Raw genomic sequence first — 14,999 nt, 5'->3', positions numbered from 1 at the left:
ACACCCGAGGAAAAATGTAGGACATCCAAGACTGGCAGGACCAAACAAAACCTTACAAAAGCCCCATTCATTCCTATAAATGCAAATGCATGCTTCTTGAGCTATGCTCAGGATGGAGGACCCTTTGAAGTTCTTCCTGGAGAGAAGGCTGAAATGGAGGACACCCTGATTTCCCAGACTTCACACAGCTATATGTTTCTGAATGGTAAGGCAGGAAGAGCCAGGACTACACCTCCCAGCATGCCTTGCGACCGCCTTTTTTTCCTGAGGAGGAGGAGGAGGAGGACGGTGGCTGCGAGGAGGCAAAAAAGGCAAGGCAGAGAAGGCGAAGGTGGGTGGGGAAAGCGAAGCCTCTGTCCTCCTCCTCCTTCCTGTCTCTCTCTCTCTCTGTGTCGAAAGCGAGGCGAAGCAGGGCGCCCCGATCCCCGTGGGACCAGGCGGGCAGGGGCTGCTGGCTGGGCGCTCTCTCTCTCTCTCTGCCCGAGGAAGCGATGCGGAGGGGTGGAAAATGGCAGAGCTGCAGATGTTACTAGAAGAGGAAATCCCTTCTGGCAAGCGGGCTTTGCTCGAGAGCTACCAGAACCTCACCAGGGTCGCCGACTACTGCGAGAACAACTACATCCAGGTAAGAAGCAGCAGGGCTGGCTCTCCTGGTGGGCTCCTGGCAGGGAAGGGAGGGGGAAGAAACATTCATCGCCTCCTCCTTTCCTTCCTTCTTTCTTTGCCTCCCTCCCTCTTTCCTCCTCCCTCCCTTCCTTCTCTTTCTTACCTCCTTCCTTCCTTCTCCTCCCTCCCTCATTCTTTCCTTCCTTCCTGCCTTCTCCCTCCCTTCCTTCCTCCCTCTCTTCCTTCTCCTTCCTCCCTTCCTTCCTTCTCCTCTCTCTCTCCCTCCCTCCCTTCCTTCTCCTCCCTCCCTCCCTTCCTCCCTCTCTTCCTTCTCCTCCCTCTCTTCCTTCCTTCTCCTCCTCCCTCTCTCCCTCCCTCCCTTCCTCTCTTCCTTCTCCTCCATCCCTTCCTTCCTCTCTTCCTTCTCCTCCCTCTCTTCCTTCACCTCTCTCCTCCCTCTCTCCCTCCCTTCCTTCTCCTCCCTCCCTCCCTCCCTCCTTCTTTCCTTCCTTCTTCTCTCCCTCCCTCCTTCCTTCCTTCTTCCCTCTCTCCCTTCCTTCCTTCCTTCATCTCCCTCCCTCTCTTCCTTTCCTCCCTCCCTCCTTCCTTCCTTCCCCTCTCTCTCTTTCACCTAAATGGCAGGAGAATGAGGAGCTACCCACTCCTTTCTCTCTGCTAGAGGAAGTGGGCAATGACTGTTGCTACCAGTTTTTCAAAGCACAGTTTCTTCCGTCCTCACCGATACATTGAGAACATCCACACTACAGACATAACCCAGTTTGACACCGCTTTAGTGGTCATGCCTCCATGCTGTGGAATTTATCATCATTATAAATAATAATGTGGAAAATAATAATAATGATATTGAATTCTGGGAATGGTGGACAGGATGGCTGGTGCCTCACAAAACTACAAGTCTCAGAATCCGCAGCATGGACCCATAAAGTGGTGTCAGACTGGATTATTTCTGCAGTGTAGATGCACTCTTGAGCTGCCATGGCTCAGTGTTCTGGAATTCTGGGCATTTATAGTTTGTTGCAATCCTGCGATGGAGGTGCCTCATGAGCAAAACTACAGTTCTCAGAATTACATAGCATGGAGTTATGGCCATTCATGTGGTGTCAAACCAGATTATTTCTGCAGTGCAGATGCAGTGATAGCCTCACTTTAACTCTCCCTGGATTCCCTCCTTCCTTTTTGAACCAAACTTTTGAACCAAACAAGCCTTCTTCTTCCTCTTCCTCTTCCTCTTCTCCTTTTCTCACTCAGTGCCACCTTAGTCTGGGTGGCAGAAGGGAGGGTTGCTTTATTTTTCCCCTTTGGATCAGCAAAGGGTGTGCCTTATAGGGTTAATTTATTCTAAGGCAGGCATTACTGACTTCCTTGTGTTGTGTTGCTGTGTATCTCTAGAGGCCAGAGGGGTGTGTGTGTGTGTGAGAGAGAGAAGTGATACAACATGTCTTGAAGAAGGGCTCTGCCTGTTTTTCTTCCTCAGGCTGAGTTCCTCATTCTTGGTCTGTTTCCCTTCAGCTTCTCTTTGGGGGTTGTGATAATATATGTTCATTTATAGGTGTGCTTTTGAAAGCCAGCAATTACAAAACAAAAAAACAAAAACTGGCCTCCAACTGGGAAGGAAGAATGACATCAGACTTCCCCCAGAAACAGGGTGATCAGCCATCCTTCTTTTCCAGGACATGTCCTACATTTCAACCTCCCCCCAGGAAGAATTTCAAAATATCCTCTATTTTGAGCATGACTGAGAAGCATGTGTTGTTAGTTCAGTATGAAGCGGTATATAAATGAAGCTGTTCGTTACTTCTATGAGTGTTTCTAGCTTTTATTTTGTCATACCCTACATTCTTCTGGAAGGTCCTACATTTTGTGGTGGCTCATCCTCCTTTGTGGTTATGACATCTGGTCACCCTGCTCAGGAGCGGGTTTATTTTAATGGAGAGGGGGACAGATTCAGCTGAATTGAGTGAAGAATTGCTTGGCATAGCAATGTGAAGAAACCCTAAATTTATGAAAGGAGAGGCTGACATGCTCTCTCCTTCCTTTTGCTTCTGCATGCAAGCGTATATGCTCTCTCTCTCTCTCATGAATGATTTCATGTAATTTAATAATGTGAAATGAATTCTCTGTGGGCACTGTTTGTTTAATATTTGGCATGTAATTCTTACCGAGGCTAAATGAATTATGTTTTCTGACGTGATGCTGTGGTGATTCTAGATTGCTGAAATTATCCGAATGTGGGAGAAATGAAGTGTAGGTATGCAGCCAGGAAAAAGAGAGCACCCATTTAGCCCTCTAAATGTGTAGGTTTGCTTTTTTCGTAATTAAAACACCCTACAGCTATAATTTAACCTCATATTATGTTTGAGTCTCCTTGTTAATTAGTAAAGGAGTCTTACTTTTATTCTTGCTGCTTTTTGTCTAGTCTCCCTGCAACCTTTTTTATGTGTGTGTGGGATTGCTATAAACCCATTTGCCCCCGTAAGAAAAATTCTTAATAGTGATATAGATTCCTATGTATTTTAATAGACTTACACAGCACAATCCAGTGTTCACATCCCACTAACATTCCCCAACAAATATGTGTAAGACTATAGCCATTGATGGTTTTTTTGCACCCTTCTGTTCAGAAAAATATTTAAGTAACCACAGATTCACAATTCTGCATGAATTTTTATCCAGATAAAAGAGTTATGGAACTTGTTGCACGCTGCATGTCTGTCTACTAGCCATTCCCAAGTACCTGTTAATGTGTCTGAGCTCAGCATTTGCTACCTTATCTTTGTATGTCCAGTTCTGCTGTAACTAGACTCCAAATTTTCTCATGGGGTAGATGGCATTCTGGGGAAAATGTGGCTATTTCATTGTTCCTTTTTGTTGTCTGCTTGGATTGCTTCTCTGTAGTCCTGTAATCTTTTACTTTGCTAACATGAAGGCCAAGGTACTTGTGACTATGATGAATTACTGTTTAAACATAAATTGCATGGAAAGAAGAGCATGGGGAGTCATTTTTATAAAGTAAAAAAGAGCCTATTGAGCAGTCCATGAAGTGCAGTGTCTGTCTGCAAGGTACCTCCTCATGGTCTGTCCTCCTGGGGTGTGTTTCTCCTCAGATGAACTCAGATATCAGTGTGCGTCTGACCCAGAGAAAAGTGATTGGAAATGGTGGTAATAAGTGTACATTAGGAGGGTTCGTTGCTCTTTACCTGTGCAGTTTTTAATCAAACATTAATTCTACTTAGGGCCAGGTCTATGCTTAAATGCACAGATCTGTTGCTGTGATATATAGTCACTCCTTCCTTAAGTAATCAAAATCAGAATACGGATTTCTTCATAGAACCTCCCCAGTCAAATCTGACTGGATTATATGCATTGTTTGTCCATTGGGATGCAGGTGAAACAAGGGAGGAAAGAGTATGCAGTCTCTCTAGTGAGTCTACATCATTAGGTGTTCAGACACAGAAGGTGTGGTGACACTGGTAAACCTTAAATACTGGAAAGCTCTGAAATGTGTTATATGTTCTAAAAGGAAGGGCTGACTCTGAGTGGCTTTGCTTTGAGCATTCTGAATAAACCCCTCTCCCAAATAATAAACTCATGGCATTCAACAGTAGTAGCCAAAGCGGAAGTTGTGTAGAATGAGCTCCCAGTAAGAAAGTCCCTGGTTAAAATTCCATTTCTATTCTCAGTTGAGTAGTCTTATTTCCAAAACACACTGGAGAATTAATCCAGTTTGAGACCACTTTAACTGCCCTGGTTCAGTGCTATGGAGTCCTGAGAATTGTAGTTTGTTGTGGCATCAGAGGTCTCTGACAGAGAGGACTAAATATCTCACAAAACTACAGCTCCTAGAATTCCATAGCGTTGAGCCCTGGCTTAAAGTGGTTTCAAATTGGATTATTTCTGCAGTGTGTTTTGGACCTTAGGCTAACAGCTATTTCTCAGTTTCTATTGCTGCTATGGGGATAATTCCAGTTTAATTTACAGGGTTCTTGCCAGAATTGTGATAATATGTGAGGTACTTATGAAAAGTGTTATATAAATATTGCAGCATTTTTAGAAGTAGGGAAACGTTTTATCAGATATATTTGTTATTGTCCATTCAGCGTTATTGGGATAGAGGGAGGCTGTACGTTAGCCTTATAATATATTTCTTGCCTGAGGAATCAGTCATTCAACATTACTTCTGTGTGATTCTTTGCATTGCCAGTCACACTGTTCAAACTACATTGGGATATAACAGGCACATGCTGTAGTAAAGTTTCTGTAGCCTGGTAGATATGTTAAGGGCTTCTCTGTGACGTTTCTGTAACATTTGTATACTGAAGAATGGTTCATAATATGCAATACATATTGATAAGTTGTGGATTTGCTGATAGCTACCGGCTTACACCGTTTTGAAGCCCCCCTTCCTGTTACTTTTGTAAATCCTCATGTTAACACAATCCTTATGTTATAGTTCTTAACTTCTAAGAATTTGATTCATTAGTATTTTATATTATTAACATAAGCTATTAATTATAAATTTCATCACTGTTACAGACAAGAAATTCAAGTAAACAACAATATAAAAAGGAAACAAATTCATCAATGAAATCATATTAAAAACAAAATTGAAATGACTAAATGCAGTGTAAAGGGCCAAGTTGAACAGATGTGTCTCAGCATCTTTTCAAAAAGCTGAGAGCACAAAGATAGATCTAAACTCTGAAAGGGGAACATTTAACAGTTTGGCAGAAGCCCTTTCATGCATGCCTATTGTAATAATAATAATATATATTTATTTTTTAATAAATTGTATTGTTGTTGTGTGCCTTCAAGTTGTGTCCAACTTATGGTCACCCTAGGGTGACCCTATCACATTTTTTTCTCTTAGGATTTATTCAGAGAGGTTTTTGCTTCCTTCTGAGGCTGAGAGATTGTGATTTGCCCAAGGTCACTCAGTGGATATCCATGGCTGAACAGGGATTTAAGCCCTGGTGTCCAGAGTTGTAGTCCAGTATTCAAACCAGAGAGCCAGAATGGCATAGTGGTTTGAGTGTTAGACAACAAGTTGGAGACCAGGGTTCGATTCTCAGCTTGGCCATGAAAGGCACTGGGTGACCTTGGGCAAATCACAGACTCTCAGCCTCAGGGGAAAACAATGGCAAAACTCCTCTAAACAAATCTTGTGGGGGGGGGGGGAGAAAAACCATGATAGGTTTGCCTTAGGGTTGCTATAAGTCGGGAAAGACTTGAAGGCACACAATAACAACAACATCGCTCAAACCACTACACTACAATAGGCCTCTGTAAGTGATGGTTTCCTCAAAAGCATGTTTTTTGCAGATTGTAATAACTGAACAGTCTCCCTAACAGGACATGTGGTCTCTTAGGAAATAGCTAGACCCTCAGCAGTTTAGAGGTCTAAAGTTTAGGATTAAAACCTTGAACTGATCCCAGAAAACAAATGATAAGCTGTGCAGATGTTTCATATGTAAACTTTAAATTAGGCTAAAAACTACCTGTACCCAAGCTATGCTTGGCCAAGTGAAACTTATTGGGTAAAGTGGCAAAAAAGTTATAGGGAGAGGCATCTTTCAGGTAAAGACAGGGCACTTTGTTTATATTGCTCATTTACTTGCAGTGATACTTTAGCTTGGACCCTCTCTGGATCATTTGGAAATTGCATAATATTTTTTCCTCTTCAGTTTAAACTCAAATAATTCAGGAGATATGGAAATCCTACAGGGGTAGGTTAGTGATGTCAGCAGTAGGCATTATGGTAAAATGTGCTTATACACACATGCATAACATTAAACCAACTAGTTAGTATATGGCCCTTAAGGGGTTTTGCAGCTCAGATCCGGAGTCACTCCTGGTCCAACCATGCAAATTCACGTTAAAATGTGACGTATTATCACACACGATTACTTTCTAGGGGGGGGGTCATTCTGAGGCGGATCCACAGTCAATCCGAAGTGACTTCTCATTTTTTGTGAATTCGGTAACAAGCAAATTCACAAAAATTGTTTCCAAGCTCACTTCAATTTCAATCTGAATTGGTCTGGTGTGGAATGCAGCTTTGCTTCCATCCTGATACATCCCCCCAAACCTCCAAGGTGGAAAATTTCCCATGATGCGGTGTTGCAATTTTGCTCCATTTGCTTCCGGTGCTCCTTCAAGAATGGAGGGCACGTCTGGATGTAGCTGACAATGGAGGGGGTGATCAGAGGCTGGGGGGGAGAGATGGGAGCAATGGAGGGGCGATCTGGGGCTGGGGAGGGATGGCAGGAGCAATGGAGGGGCGATGTGGGGCTGGGGAGGGATGGCAGGAGCAATGGAGGGGGCGATTTGGGGCTCGGGAGAGAGATGACAGGAGCAATAGAGGAGTGATCTGGGGCTGGGGGGAAAGGTGACAGGAACTCCAACTCCCAGAATTCCATAGAGTTGAGATGGGAGCAATGGAGGGGATGATCTGGGGCTGGGGAGAGAGATGACAGGAGCAATGGAGGGGGTGATCTGGGGCTGGGGGAAGAGATGGGAGCAATAGAGGGGCTGATCTGGGGCTGGGGAGGGATGACAGGAGCAATGGAGGGGCTGATCTGGGGTTGGAGGGAGAGATGACAGGAACAATTCACGTGAGGGTTGCATTCACATGAAACAGGAACCAGGTAGTGGCTCCTTTCTTCAGCCCGGAAGCATAAAAGATCTCGATGCATTCAGAGCCCCACTGATTATGTGCAAGGGTGCCAGTTCAAATTGTTGAATTGGCATGGTATGTACCAGTGTGATAATTTAATGTGCACTCGCTCCGCTTTGACTGAGGAATGACCACAATTTTGTTCTTCACATGTGATAATTCATCACGTGAATTGCCTTGGATTCGAATTGATTCTGCTTCCCCTTCAATTCGGATATGCTCTGGATTGGAGTTCCAATCTCTCGTGTGATAAGGCCTTAGTCTTCCAAAACTGAGAGAAAACCACATGAAAAGCCTGTGAATATAGTTCACCCAGCTTAAAATGTAGTCTGAATATTATTTTGCAAAAGAGTGTTTTTCCTGTTTAGACTTCATTGGAATTTACCCAGAAAGTCCTTGAGGGAGAGCAGGTTTTAACCTTGAAATGCCAGCAGTCAGAGTTTGAACTCTTCTCTACATATTTACAGTGACAAGAGTTGAACTTTTTTCTGCTTCAAAGATTGCTTGCTCCACCCAAAAAAAGCTGTTGATACAAATGCTTTGAAAAGGCGAGGTTGCTTTTGGTTTTACTCATGGGAAATATGACAAATACAGTGGTGTGGCAACTGCAGCACATGTTTTGACCTGTTTGGTGTGTGTGTGTGGTTTCCCCTCCCATCTATCTGATGAAGCTTTGGCAAACCTGTACAGTATTGCTGGCTGTTTTCAGAATGGTTTCAAGTGCATGTGCTTTACCCCAAGAGGGAAAAGTTTATTTAAAAACTAATAGTAACCCATTTAAGCACACATAACCCAGTTCATATGCTTTGAAAGCAAAGCTGTTGTAAGCAACAGGTGAATAAATGATGGAAAGGTGTCTGTTGATGCTAAGGTATACAAGAAAGAACTAGATGACATCTTTTAGGTTAATACCTAATTTTTCTGCTTTATGTGGGTTTAGCCCAATTCAGTATTAAAGTGATAAATGACTTGATAATACCGATTTGATTTTTAGTGTAAGACAGAGTTATACTAGCAGTTGCACAAAGCCATCTGTCCGGCAGTTGGACTAGTGCAGAGATTACTTTTTGAGAGGATTGATTTGCTTGTAGTGTCAGTGTCTTTGCTGATGGGGCTGCCCTAGGATTAGAGAGTGTGACACACAAGGCAATGTAGTGCTCTGTGTGTGTGTATGTACACCCTGGAGGTTGGAAAGGAAGTCTCTACAACTGGTGACTTCATTAGTCTTAACTGGGTTTAATTTCTTGTTGATATGGACATTCCTTTCCTAACCTTACAGAGTACTATGTAGGCACAGTAGAGACTTAAAGAAGATGCATGCCTACAGAATAAAAATATATGGACTATTTTGTTGCTAAATACTTAGAAATATATTATTTTTTGCAGCAGATTCCATCTAATCTTAGAAGCTAAGCAGGGCCAGTCCTGATTAGAACTTGGCTGGGAGACTGCCAATGAATATCAGGTGCTGTAAGCTATATTTTAGAGCAGAGGTGGCACTCAGAGCCCTCTCTGTGGGCACATGCACCATCGTCCCAACACAGAGTTCACTACAGTTTGTCACTAGAATCCAGAGGGACGCAGCACTTTGTGATAAATAAGTAAGTTTTAGGTTGCAGTTTGGGCACTCGGTCTCTAAAAGGTTCTCCATCATTGTTTTAGAGGATTGGCAAACAGGCAAAACCATCTCTGAATATTCCTTGCCTAAGAAAACCCTATGGAATTCATGAGGTCGACATAAGTCGACAGGTAACACAATAACACATACACACACAGGTGCAACAGATTAAATGTGGATGTAAGCAGACATAAAAGGCAATGTTGCTGTAGTAATTAGATTGACAGTGGATGGATGAAGCCTAGACTGGTGGTTTTGGCTACAGATTGTAAACTGCTCAGAGAGTTCTGAGTACACTATGAAGCGGTATAACAATGTAAATGCTATTGCTTGACTCAAACCCATGCTCAGCAGTTAAGTTCATAGCACTGTGATCTGATGTAAGTCTACTCAGGGGTTATTCAGACGATGAAAGTAATCCAGGTAGAATCTGGGTTGAATCTTTGTTGTTCACACATACTTCAAATGCATCCAATCAAGTTTTGGGGAGTGCTGCCAAAAAAAACCCCATTTAGCCTGGGATAATTTTTTTCTGAGTTTTTCTAAAAGTTTCAGATTCTCAGATGTGTGAATAACTGATGCAAATAGAGCTGGAATAAACCAGGATAACACTTTTCATGCCTTGAATGGGCTTCAAATACATTTGCATCATTTACACCATCTTTATTCGAGTGTTGACACATGTGAATAACAAACCCGGAATACATGAGTGAGATCGTTCACATATTTGTCCAAAAAAGAATGTGTGAATAAACCCATCAGATGTAAGTATCATTATGATGTAAATGTCAGGTAAAAGTTTGTTGAATTGTTGCTTTTGTAATCCTAGGCGGTATCCAGACCGGCGCAAAGCGCCGGCCTGGATACATATTAGGGTTGCCTTGGGGCGTCCTTTCCAGACGCCCCACAACCCTAGTACGTTGTAATGGCGACGCCCTTTCTACATGGGCACAGCCGTTACGATGTCACGGCCGTGCTGCAGCCAAGCGGCGCGGACGTGATGTCCTGGCGCTGCTGGAGGGTGCTTGTGGTGCCCTTTCAGTGGTACCAGAAGGAGCTCCGTTTTGGAGCTCCTTTGGCCGCGTGTATCGCTGGCATGGCCTTTAAACAGCCGCGCCAGTCATACAAAGAGAAAGGGGTCAAGTGGCCCCTTTCTTCCTTTCCCCGCTGCTGTCGGGGTGTCCTTGGGGCATGAAGCCTCAAGAACACCCCTTTCCAGGCCGTGGGGAAGCGGCATTTTGCTGCTTCCCCAAGGCCAGGAAAAGCGGTGGATCGGGGCCTCTGGGGCTGCTGCTGTGGCAGCTGAGGCCCCGATCTGTTGGGGAAAGGGGAGGTCTGTATCCCGCCTTAGTTACTCTGTCTCAGTCTAAGGAGCCTAAATTTTCATGGCTGAGGTGTTAAAGCTTTCAAAATCATGGTATACCTAGTTGGTGTGTGTGTGTGTGTTTGTGAAGTGCAGAGTTCATCCCAGTAGAGAAAGGCAGCTTCATTATAATATCAAGCCTGCTTTGCTGAGTGGAAGACAGAACAAGTTTTGTCTCTCAACTGTCTCTTTAATCAAAACATAAGAGGATCCTGATAGAAGTGCCTAACTGTGAAAGATATATTTGACATCTTGCATTCTTTGATTGGACAAGTGTGACTTAAACCTGACTGCCAGCGTTCATTCTAAATTTAATCACTATATGATAGACAAATCTTGGTTCCAATCTTTTGGATTTGAATTTTACTTCCTCCCTCCAACTGCTGAAGCTGTGGCTGCCAATATTGTATTATACTGAAAAGTGGCTTCTGGCTACCGTGTGCAGTGATGCAAGCAACAACCAAACAAAATTCCAGATACCAGTATAGCTAGCCCTTTGGGTCAGATAAGCCTTCCAGGTAATCAGCACTTATCTGAGAGGAATGAAAAGGGAATGCTGGTACAAGGGACTTGAAAGGATCCAGTGAGGTTCAAAGACCCTACAATACTGAGGAAATTAAAGTGTGTGTCAGCTGCTGGAAGTAGGAAGAGGCATAAGGAACTGAATATAAATAAAGGGAAGCTGATGCAAATAATGTGGGGGATTTTTGGATTTGAGTAATGGTGGAAGATTGTAAGAGCTAAGTTCTTCTAAATCTGTCTTAAATTTCCAAATCTTGTTTTATCGGCTTCACTACCGTGGAAATAGATAAAAACATATCTAAATGACATGAAGGGAGGTAATTTATTTTACAACCAAATATAAACAGAAAAAAGCTGAAGAGAGTGTTGGATGCTGTAATTACTTCGTTCTACAGTATCTATTAAGACTTCAGCCTGACATTTTGCTGGTGATACCTGTCATTTTACACTCATGTATTCAGACGTTATGCATGATCTTACCCATTGCATGTTGGGCAGGGCATGTGGTTGACAGGTGGCAGTTTGGAATGTGCATTTAAATGGAGGCAACAGGATGATGGTGCAGGTGGGTGGCAGAAAACCTAGTGGCCATGAACCACTTAAGTGATCTCCCCCCCCCTCCATCTTTTTATCATTATTCAGCTTCTCTGTGCTTCCATACCATGGCTAGGTATGGAGCTAGCTAACTTGAAAAAGAAAAAGAAAACATGGAATGGCTGTAGTGGATTCTAAACATTCCTGCCTGGGTATAAGCCTCACTAGATCCTGAGGAAGTGGTCCGTACACTGAGTAAGTGTTCTTATTTTGCAATTGTAATATACAGTGGACCCTTGGTATACGCTGGGATTTGGTTCCAATATCTGCCGTGGATAACAAAATCCGTGGATGCTCAAGTCCCATTAAATATAATGCCAAAGCAAAATGGTGTCCCTTATAAACATGGAAAATCAAGGTTTGATATTTAAAATTTATACTTTTTTTAACGTATTCAAACCGTGGATGCTTGAATCCATGTATAAAAAACCCATGTATAAGAAGGGCCGACTGTAGTAGCTGAATCGCCTTCTCTATCAGGCAGGAATGGACTGACTGCACAGTGGTGTGCTCTACCATTTTTAAAAAAATGCTAGAATCCTTGTTGGCCATGTTAAATTTGCAAAGTAAGAGTGTGTGCAGAGAAACGTCTAGCAAATAAAAACATAGCTAGCTCGAATATAGGACAATAGAATATATAATATATTGCCAGATCGTGCCTAACCTAATATTATTTGTAAGCATCCCAATATGAGCTGGTCCAGCAGAATATGATCATGGTCCATCGGTTATATTCTGACCACCCTTCTAGTAAGACATGAAGAAAATGAATAATTGAAATAATAGATTGCTTAGAAATCCTGGGTATTTTGAGATATTTTATTGTTGAACATTCCAACATTCTCACAACGATATGAAAACTCAGCACTTTTTAATACGACACAATAATTCTCTACAGAAATCCCCTTTCACAGGTCAGATCTCTCTGGACTGTGTGCAGTGATATGGAAGGTATTGTAGTGCATTGGTCAAGAAGAGATTTCAACAGTATTAATTATTTAATACCATCTAACATGCAGTAGATTTCCTTCTTAAAAATGAACTGATGTTTGTTTTTAGCCTGTCCTGAGTTTTATCTATCCTTCCATGGTATCAATGGCTGTTCTGTCAGACATTTGAAAGAGAGCAGTTCATTAAGGGTACCAGTGCATTTTCAAATGATTTGGGGTTGGAAAAACTGGTGCAGTCTGTACTTCATCCCTCATCCTGTTGTCAATTATCAGTGTTCTGCTTGTCTGCCAGTTTCTTTGTGAAGCTTTGTCATGCCTCCCTTTCTCAGACATTGCTCTGCCATCCTCCTGACCCAATCTGTCTTATATGTAAAGAAGTTTGGTTACTCATGTGTCTCCACTGCTGACTGGCAACAGATGAAATGCAGACTGACTCCTGAAGGTCATAGAGAAATGTTTAGGGTGGTCCTTAGCAACTGTCAATATGAAAATATAATTGGGCATCTGGGTTGCCAGAACCACTAGTAATGTTACGTTGCCTTGCAGACTGTAACAGTTCTCATCCAATCAGGTCCCAGTTCAACCATGTTCAAGGATCTGTCAAAGTGAAATGAAGTCACCGGTGAAATAAAATTGTGGTTTATTGATGACATGGTGGCGTTAAGGGAGATGCAGCAATAAAACCTAAAGGCAAAGACGACCTTCAGCTAATTGAGAGCGCCCAAGGCTCATTAGGAACTAGAACATACTTGCCTAGCTGCACATGCCTATTTGTATACCTGGTGTGGTAAAGAAAGGACCTATGTATGCACTGCCCCAATTCTGCATTCCATGTTTTAAACTGTAAATTCATATCCACCAAGATTGGTTATATAGTAATGTATTGTCTCTCAGAGACCGCCTCTTCCCATACAATCCTCCCCGCGCTCTCCGATCCTCTGGGAGGAACTTGTTGCAGCCTCAAAAATCGAGGCTTGTGGCGACCTCCCAGAGGGCTTTCTCTGTTGTCGCCCCCAGGCTCTGGAACAACCTTCCGGACGAGATCTGTCAATTAACATCTTTGGACAGCTTCAAAAAGGCTGTCAAGACGGATCTCTTCAGGCAGGCCTTCCCAGACTGAAATATCCCGGCCCCAGGATCTCAGGATGTCCTCCCTCCTCAGTAATGTCTCCAAAGCCCCCTTTTCTTTTCTTTAGAACTGAAGTTGCAGTGGTTTGTTGGTTGGTATTATTTTGTTTAATTTATTGTTATTTTAACTAGTTATTGTGGTTTTAAATTAGATATGTTGTTTAATAACTTTTTAAGGGGGGAGGGAAATATATTGTTTTTGTGCTGTATGTTATTTTAATGTTGTAAACCGCCCGGATTGGTTCGCCACAGGGCGGTATATAAATAAAATTTTATTATTATATTATTTATTATTGTCAATGAGAAAGGATAACCTGTGATGAAACTGGGGTGAGCTATGCAAACCAGCCTTGAAATCACACAGTAAAAATTAGTCTTCTATTATATTCTGGTACTTCCTCATACTTATTTCCAGAAAAAGCGTAACTGAAAAACTCTTCATTATAATAATTCTAGCATGGAAGCAAATCTTACATAATGCTTTTGAAATAATTTTTATTTTCTTATGTTTATTCAAATTAGAATTTCACACATGTTAAAAGCAACACTTGGAAGAGTTATTTGTTTGGACTGCAGCTCCCAGAATATCTTAATCAGGATGGCCCGTAGTCATGCTGTCTAGGGCATATTGGGAACTATAATCCAAAAAATTAACTTTAACCGCTCTATTTAGATAGTATTAATTGTGTGTGAGTTGTACCATGATCCCACAAATGGATGGGACTTTTCATAAATTGATAAGATTAAATGTGGTGCTGTCATGAAACAAGGTTAGGCAGTCAGCTTGAATGGGAAATGTGGGTGATATCAAGGATCATAGAATCATAGAGTTGGAAGAGACCACAAGGGCCATCCAGTCCAACCCCCTGCCATGCAGCAACCCTCCATCAAAGCATCCCCAGCAGATGGCCATCCAGCCTCTGTCTAAAGACCTCCAAGGAAGGAGATTCCACCACACTCTGAGGGAGTGTGTTCCACTGTCGAACAGCCCTTACTGTCAGGAAGTTACTCCTAATGTTGAGGTGGAATCTCTTTTTCTGTAGCTTGCATCCATTGTTCCAGGTCCTGTTCTCTGGAGCAGCAGAAAACAAGCTTGTTCCCTCCTGAATATGACACCCTTTCAGGTATTTAAACAGGGCTATCATATCACTTGTTAACCTTCTTTTTTCCAGGCTAAACATCCTAGCTCCCTAAGTCATTCCTCATAGGGCATGGTTTCCAGACCTTTCACCCTTTTAGTAGCCCTCCTTTGGACACGCTCCAGTTTCTCAATGTCCTTTTTAAATTGTGGTGTCCAGAACTGGACACAATATTCCAGGTGGGGCCTGACCAGAGCAGAATAGAGTTGCACTATTATTTCTCTTGATCTAGACACTTTATACTTTTATTGATGCAGCCTAAAATTGCATTGGCCTTTTTAGCTGCCGCATCACACTGTTCACTCATGTTCAACTTGTGGTCTACTTGGACTCCTAGATCCCTCTCACATGTAGTCTAGTTCAGCCAGGCGTCCTCCATCCTATA

At 42.6% G+C, this 14,999-nt stretch overlaps 1 protein-coding gene across 10 annotated transcripts in view; it reads left to right on the top strand.

The window, feature by feature from the left end:
• Positions 1-335: 335 nt before the first annotated feature.
• Positions 336-14,999, top strand: part of ABI1 (abl interactor 1) — a 123,247-nt gene continuing 108,583 nt past the window's right edge. For 8 of the 10 annotated variants that reach the window (XM_089533412.1, XM_089533409.1, XM_089533407.1 and 5 more), the window contains exon 1: positions 414-625. In XM_089533412.1, the coding sequence (XP_089389538.1) occupies positions 509-625 (117 nt within the window). In that variant the 5' untranslated portion in view covers positions 414-508. Of the gene's footprint in view, positions 626-14,999 lie in introns of all 10 variants that reach the window. The other 2 variants (XM_089533413.1, XM_089533414.1) reach the window with 2 other exon arrangements.

The sequence above is a fragment of the Sceloporus occidentalis genome, unplaced genomic scaffold, assembly GCF_023333645.1.
Source record: "Sceloporus occidentalis isolate IW3139 unplaced genomic scaffold, rSceOcc1.0.p SCAF_7, whole genome shotgun sequence".
Lineage (NCBI taxonomy): Eukaryota > Metazoa > Chordata > Lepidosauria > Squamata > Phrynosomatidae > Sceloporus > Sceloporus occidentalis.
The sequence above is the reverse complement of the archived record's forward strand: the minus strand, read 5'-3'. Positions and strand labels throughout refer to the sequence as shown.